Genomic DNA, 8110 nt, shown 5'->3' on the forward strand with positions numbered 1-8110 from the left:
TACTGTAGAGTGTTTTATAAGTGGTTCTTGCTCTAGACATTTACCTTACATCACTTGATATTTTAACAAGGAGGATAGAGACAAGTTACTATTTATCTCGTAGAAAAAAGTAACTTAGTCTGGTTATTTAATCTACTGAGTAATGCTTCATGTGAAGTAGGAGAATTTTGGGAGATTTGAGAGTAGTCAAAGAATCTAGAGAGCAAAAATCAAAATTGCATAGTGATTGAATGAAAGCCACGTGTTCTACATGGCACAAAACACATCTAGAGAGTAGCACTTCAAACACATATAGAGAGCAACATTTAAAATTGCATAATGATTGAAAAAATCCATGTGTTCCATGTTGCACAAAACACATTTGGAAAGCGACAATCAAAATTTGCATAGTGATTGAAAAAATCTGGGTGTTCAATACTGCACAAAACACATTGGAACTCGATATCATAATGCAGGGAGAGGTCAAGGTGGTCTACTAAATAATAATGGAGAATTTGTTTTCTTAACAATCTAGACATCTCATCATCCATGTACTCCACATGGACCTTTCTTTGTTCTTCTTCTTTTGAGGGCATGTGTATGCTCTACCACAAGCACCCTCGTAGGAATATGGCTCATGTTTCCAAGGCGCTCCACAATGCCCTACATGGAGTGCATAGTCATCATGGAGCAAGTGAAATATAAAATATATTTGAAATGATAGAAATAAAGATATGCATTTCTCTTTATGAATTAATTACTTACCATTGTCTACCTCTTCAATGCAAGTGGGCTCGTACCCTCAACATCCCAAGTTAATTATGCAACAGTTTTACTCTTAAAATTAATTCCCAAATTAATCACTCAACCATAAAATGTGAAGTGGTTAACCATAGATTAACACACTTAGGCTAATGATTTCAAGAAACAAGTCACTTAAACCTTATATATATCCGCGCAATATTTAAGGTGTATATCTGCTGCGGGCACATACAAGATCAAAACGATAAGGCTGAAAAGAGAAATACCAATCATATACAGTTGGAGAGGTGGGAGCTTTTTTGTCGACCTTCTCTGAGCCAATTTTCCTCATAGTTTTGTTGCTGCCTGGATGGAGCTCATCAGTGATCCAGGCATTCTCTCCATCACGTGCTGTAAACGAGCACATGAGCGATTAGCAAAGGTTTAGAGGGAGATTAGCAGAAAGAGAGATTAGTAGGGAGATAAGATTTTAAAAGAGGAGAGGGGTTTAAGTTGGGTGGAGATAGATGTGGTTTCGTGGTGGATTCCGTAAACTAATAAGGTTTAAGAGGCAATTAGTGAAAGTAAGGGAGATTAGGGAAAATAGAATGGATTAAGGGAAACACAGCTCTGAGGGCGTTAAGGGAGATATTAAGTGAGATTAAAGCGTTTAATTGAAGGGAGGCTAACTAATTATGGGCAGGTTGGCTAAGACAGGATAAGCATCAAAGCACGTGATTAAATTACCAGAGGAGGAGGATGCAATGGAGGCGGGGGTGGAAGCTGCAGCTCCGGGGGTGGAAGGAGCGGAGCCAGAATTGACGTCGTAGTCGGGGTCGAGCGAGTCGATGCGCAGCTGGAGAGAAGGGCGTTTGGCGAAGGCGATGGTGGGCGTCACACGCCGCGACTCCTCCTGCCGCCCATAAAACTCAGCGCTTCGCCTGCGCTCCGCCATTCTCTCCGGATCCTCCATTCCTTCAGAGTGCCCATAAAACTCAGCGCTTCGCCTGCGCTCCGCCATTCTCTTGCGGGCCTCCGGATCCTCGATTCCTTCTAAGTGCGGAAACGCAAGAACGAAATATTAAACTTATAATGAGACAACCTGCACCAGCTTAAAATTAATCATTGAGCAGCTCCATCGCCATTACCAGCACCATTGCGCCGGTGTGCAGTGATCAGGCCGGGGAGTTGATTCTCTCTCTCTCTCTCACACACACACACACGCACACGCACACGCACAACAAGGCTTATATATATATATTTTTTGTTTAACACACCTTCAGATATCTTGGACTTTCTGCGGAGGCGGCCAGCGCCTTGGTCTGCACCAGCAACAACATCATTCCAGAGTTTATCAAGGAGCCCCATAATTAGAAATAGGTCGAAGAGAAAGCCTGATAAGCTCTCAAGATTTTAGCACACACAAAGCCGGGCTTTCCATATTGAAATTCTTTATTGATTTGACTTTAACTCGTTGTTTAGGGAAAATATCTCCATGTGGCATGAACCATTTCCATTCAATCCCACCCTATCTTCTCTTCCGCGTTAGGGTCAAGATCAAGATCAAAATCACATCCTTCTCATGCCCAAAAGCTTATTACTCAGAAGCAACAATCATTGGAAATAAAAAGTAAATCTCCATTTAACTAAGATTCCAAAATGATATGTGGGTCATCACAACCATGGGTTAGCTATTAACCATGCCCTAATTCAAGCTAATTCAAGGCCGACGGTTAGGGCGTGCATGCTCATGGCCTCACCTCAAAGCACTATTGCTCCATGCCCATTCTCTATCGCATGCATGCAACATAGACAAGAAGATACATTATGCACACCAAAAAACACGTGTCTAATTTTGAGAAACATAAGTACATGCATCAAGGAAATTTGTCCAATATAGCTGGATCTTAAACAACGTGCAAAAATTGTTTATGGAAATTTGATTAATTTCCTATTGAACCCTTAATACCAAGGAATTGTGTTGATATACAAAATTAATAATAATGTTAAAGGTCCTCTTATGTATGATTGGCCTTGTGAGATACCAATAGAATGTGCTAGTTATGCACTAATGGTTTTTAATAAGCTCTATACAAGGCACCTACTAAGATGATTGTGCAAACAATAAAGCATAGGGACAATGCCAATAATTTGGATGAGAGTGGGATGGGAGTTTACATGCTTGACATCATTAATAAAGTATGAACATAGACCTTATATTTGCTTAAACCACAATGGTCTACTAGAAAATAGTAGCTTTGTAAGGTTGTTGGCTATAGTTTGGCCCTTCATTTCGTCATGTTGTTACATCAGGTAGCAAAGCGAGTGGGGGTTGAACTCACCAACTTTGCATTAGGACTTCAACACCCTAACCACTCGACTGCATCGTAGAAGACTAAAGAATTATCACATAAAAAAGAAGAAGTTTGTAAGGCTTCCATAACGCGAAGTTTGAAGATAAGTTTACCTTTAATCGTGGCTAGACAAAATGATAAGTTTAAATCATGAAGATGTACTAGGAAAAGCATCTTCTTAACAAATTTTGGGCATGATTTTTGTATAAGTTACAAGTATTCTTAAACCCACTAGAGCCATGATATCCATGAGACCTTGAAAAATCCATAATCCCAACATGTGTCTCATACGAACTCAAGAAAGAAAGCATCAAGACGAGATGAAGTGAAGAGCCATCAAAAGGTTGGACAATATACCAAAACGAATGAGATAAAGCCAAGAAATAATTACAAACATGAGATGAAGAAAAAGAAATGGCCTAGTAGATGATAATATTTTATTATTTAAATGTCTATTTCAACAAATGTTGTGTTCAAATGCATCTTTTGATCAAGGTACATGCCGAACCTTAGAGCCTAAACAACATGGTATCGTGTGGCATGTTTTTTTCCAGTATCATATACATGTATGTTTTAAAATATGCTTTGCCATTTTTGGCGAATGACCAGACCATACTTGGAAAGTTCATTGTGTCATTGTGTTATAGGTGAAGAATAATTTCAAAATTTGTGAGCAAACATTTGTATTAGGTGTCATGTAACCTAAGTGAGCTGGGAGAGAGGATCTTTTTTCTCTGCATCCACTCACATTTTTTGCACATCTCAATTTTTATGTTGGGTTTAGATTGATCTAATGGGAAATCTTGAATAGCTTACGTGTGGTAAATTAGAATTCAATAAATGAAAAGATGCAAAAAGAACAAAGATCTTTTTGTCTCATAGGAAAGATAAGGCAAATTTGGGTTTAGATGCGTCTAATGGGAAATCTTGAATAGTCTACATGGTAAATTAGAGTTCAAGAAATGCAAAGATGCAAAAAGAACAAAGATCTTCTTGTCTCATAGGAAGGACAAGGAAAGCTTGCACAACTTGATAGGTTTTGAACATTCAACATTAGCTAGAGAGGCTAGCACTTTTTTCACTAACTAAAAAAGGTTCCCTTTGTTAAAAAGTGACATATAGCAAGCACATTACAGCTTCTGCTTGTGAACAAGAGTAACACTCACCTTGTGAACATGCCTAGACAGCTAGATAACATTTAGGGGTGTAAAGTTAGCGAGATATAAACAAGCTAGGTTCCCCCTTATTGAATCGATCAATACTACACACAATGCATACAAAGCATGTTGGGCCTCTCAAAGTTTCCATATGCAAAACAAGATCATAAATGCATTTATAGTCAAAGCCAATAATTGTGTAAATCATGGGGTAATGCCTAATAAATGTAGAACTTAATCATTGACTTGATATAGAGTAAGAGTGATAGATCACATAATGACAACAATTTGATGGACCTTAATTAATCACTTGAAGAAAAAAATGTAAGTGGACCTGAGCACACATTTTTTTCCATTCTTGAGGAAACATAAAAAAATATTGACCTTAAGCATTTTCATGAATAGAATAAGCTATAACACCAACCATTCAATACTAATTGCAATGTGTACCTAAACAATGTATTTTTGGAAGGTTCATTCTTTGCATATACGGTTGGGGGGTGCTGTTAAAACCCTAAGATCTCTCTAGATAATTGTTATGCATAAATCAGGCATAAACTTATCCACCTGAGCCCAAGAGATGCACACATGAATTATAAAGAAGTACATCATACCTTTACCTAGATGTCCCATACCATCAAGAGGTATAACTCCAATCCAATAACATGTAGCTATAGTGTGAAATGGTAGATGAGTAGATATAATCCTCTATACAAGAGAACATCATATCATAACCTAGCCTCAAGATCACATCAAGAGACCGTAGCCTAAGCCTCCAAGCCTAAGCCTCCAAGCCCCCTTCAGTGTGCCCCATGCCCCTATTATATAGGAGGGCCCTCAAGTGACTCTTGACTCTCCATTTCCCATGTGTGACCCTTGGATGCCTGACCCTAACCTTAACCCTTAAGGTTAGTCCTAACCCATGCTCCACTAGAGCTTGTTTCCAAGCCTAATGTGGGTTAGCCTCCTAGTATATGCACACATAATGTGCATATAACAGGTGCTCCTTGGGTTGTTGGTGTCCAACTCATCATTCTGGAGTATATGAACGTGGTGTCGTTCAAGTAAAACTCCAAAGTAAGCAAGTGAAACACATGTGTGTAGCACTCAGTAAAAAACCCCTAGACACAAGTGATCTAGGTAGAACCTAATGAGTCCAAATAAAACTTGGAAAACATCTAATAAATCCACCAAAACAAACCGATCAACTAACCCATAATAGAATTTATCTTAGACTTATTAGGAAATTAAGCATAGACCACACTTAAACAAATGCAAAATAAATTATCATGGAAAAGTGTCAAAGGTGAAAGACACTTTGAACGCAAATTATAGCCATCAAAAGAAATTAAGGAACATGTCCAAAAAGAATGGCTAAACAATGGTAAAAAATCATGAAAACATCGTTTAGAATTAATCCAAATAGAAATAACTACTAATACAAAGTACAATCATATTAATAATATGTGAATAACCCACATCTATCTAATGTCAGCACGAGAAAACGTACTTCAATATTAAATAACCCTCAAAAATATTAAATTCTCGAGAAAAAAAATTATCATGATTTTTTTCTAATTTTTCCTGATTTTATAGGGCCTTAAAATATGATAATTTTGAATTCCACCAAACCTATTTATGGCATTTCAAACCTATATTTTTCCAAAAAAATTTTAACAAATAATTTTACCAAAATACCATTGATATTTTAAAAATACCAATTTTTAGGATTTCTAAAAATAATTTCTAGAAAATTCCTAATTTTTCCTGAGAATCCCATTGTTCATGAAATTTCCAATTCCACCTGACAATTCTCAAATCCAATGAAAATTTACAATTTAAATGGATTTTTTAATTTTTTGGGTCAAAAAATATATTTTAAAGAAATTGGAATGGTCACGGGCGCCCGAATGGACACACCACATGCCAAACACCAACCTCACATTCTCTAGAAATTAAAATAACCTTTGTCTAATTTTCCACTAGTTTTCAGGATTTTTTTTGAAATTCTTAATTTACCCCGAACGCATTTAGAATACGAACAATCAAAAAATTTTAGAATCCCAACGGTTTTCGTGGAATACGGAAAGCCCGAACGCATTTAGAATACGAACAATCAAAAAATTTTAGAATCCCAACGATTTTCGCGGAATACGGAAAGCCAATAGTTTCAGGAAAATGAAAAGACCAAAAAAATTGAAATATAAAGGTCAAAAGTTTCCAGAATCTGAAAGGTCAAAAGATTTCCCAGAATTTGGAAAGCGAAAGGGTTTCCCGGGAATGTGGAAAGCCAAAAGATTTCAAGAAGATAAATCCAGAAATTTCTAGAGATTTTTTTTCTCAAATGTCAAGTTTCCTCTATTTTTTAAGGCTTTTTTCCAAGCTTTTCTTGAAAAGATTTCACAAAAGCTCTTTTTTTTTATTTTAAAAAAAATATTTTTAATTTAAAAAAAATCAAAATATGTATTAAAGCTTTAGCCTTCAAAAAAATCATTTTAGGGGGGGGGCGATTTTTCGCAGCGTCCCCTCCCTAAAATAATTTTGCCAAAATAGCATTGATATTTTAAAAATACCAATTTTTAGGATTTCTAAAAATAATTTCTAGAAAATTCCTAATTTTTCTTGAGAATCCCATTATTCACAAAATTTCCAATTCCACCCGACAATTCTCAAATCCAATGAAAGTTTATAATTTAAATGGATTTTTTAATTTTCTAGGTCAAAAAATATATTTTAAAGGAATTGGAATGGTCACGGGCGCCCGAATGGACACACCACATGCCAAACACCAACCTCACATTTTCTAGAAATTAAAATAACCTTTGTCTAATTTTCCACTAGTTTTCAAGAATTTTTTTAAAATTTTTAATTTACCCCGAACGCATTTAAAATACAAACGATCAAAAAATTTTGGAATCCCAGCGGTTTTCGTGGAATACGAAAAGCCAATAGTTTCGGGAAAATGAAAAGACAAAAAAATTGAAATGTGAAAGGTCAAAAGTTTCTGGAATCCGAAAGGTCAAAAGATTTTCCAGAATTCGGAAAGCCAAAAGGTATCCCGGGAATGCGGAAAGCCAAAAGATTTCAAGAAGATAAATCCAAAAATTTCTAGAGATTTTCTTTTCTTGAATGTCAAATTTCCTCTATTTTTTAAGGTTTTTTTCCAAGCTTTTCTTGAAAAGATTTCAAAGATCTTTTTTAAAAAAAATTAAAAAAACTATTTTTAATTTAAAAAAAATCAAAATATGTATTCAAGCTTTATTAAGCTTTAGACTTCAAAAAAAATCATTTTAGGGGGGGGGGGGGCGATTTTTCGCAGCGCCCCGTCTCCCCTAAAATAATTTTGCCAAAATAGCATGATATTTTAAAAATACCAATTTTTAGGATTTCTAAAAATAATTTCTAAAAAATTTCTAATTTTTTCTGAGAATCCCATCATTCACGAAATTTCCAATTCCACCCGACAATTCTCAAATCCAATGAAAATTTACAATTTAAATGGATTTTTTAATTTTTTGGGTCAAAAAATATATTCTAAAGGAATTGGAATGGTCACGGGCGCCCGAATGGACACACCACATGCCAAACACCAACCTCACATTTTCTAGAAATTAAAATAATCTTTGTCTAATTTTCCACTAGTTTTGAGAAATTTCTTTGAAATTTTTAATTTACGCCGAACACATTTAGAATACGAACGATCAAAAAATTTTGGAATCCCAGCGGTTTTCGCGGAATACGGAAAGCCAACAGTTTCGGGAAAATGAAAAGACAAAAAAAATTGAAATGTGAAAGGTCAAAAGTTTTCGGAATCTGAAAAATGTCAAAATTCCTCTAATTTTTTAGGCTTTTTTCCAAGCTTTTTTTGAAAAGATTTCA

General features: G+C 35.7%; 1 protein-coding gene across 1 annotated transcript; it reads right to left on the reverse strand.

Annotated features, from left to right (window-relative positions):
* Nucleotides 1-321: 321 nt before the first annotated feature.
* LOC147628870 (uncharacterized) lies at nt 322-2156 on the reverse strand. The gene is made up of 4 exons (XM_086812043.1): nt 1998-2156; nt 1468-1773; nt 1008-1131; nt 322-642 (listed from the first exon to the last, which is right to left on the reverse strand). Exons 1-4 carry the CDS (start codon nt 2086-2088, stop codon nt 615-617), a joined length of 549 nt encoding a protein of 182 aa, XP_086668169.1. The 5' UTR covers nt 2089-2156; the 3' UTR covers nt 322-614.
* Between the last annotated feature and the right edge of the window lie 5954 nt (nt 2157-8110).

This window comes from Cibotium barometz, chromosome 18, assembly GCF_041138505.1.
Source record: "Cibotium barometz isolate CiBa-2024 chromosome 18, ASM4113850v1, whole genome shotgun sequence".
NCBI lineage: Eukaryota > Viridiplantae > Streptophyta > Polypodiopsida > Cyatheales > Cibotiaceae > Cibotium > Cibotium barometz.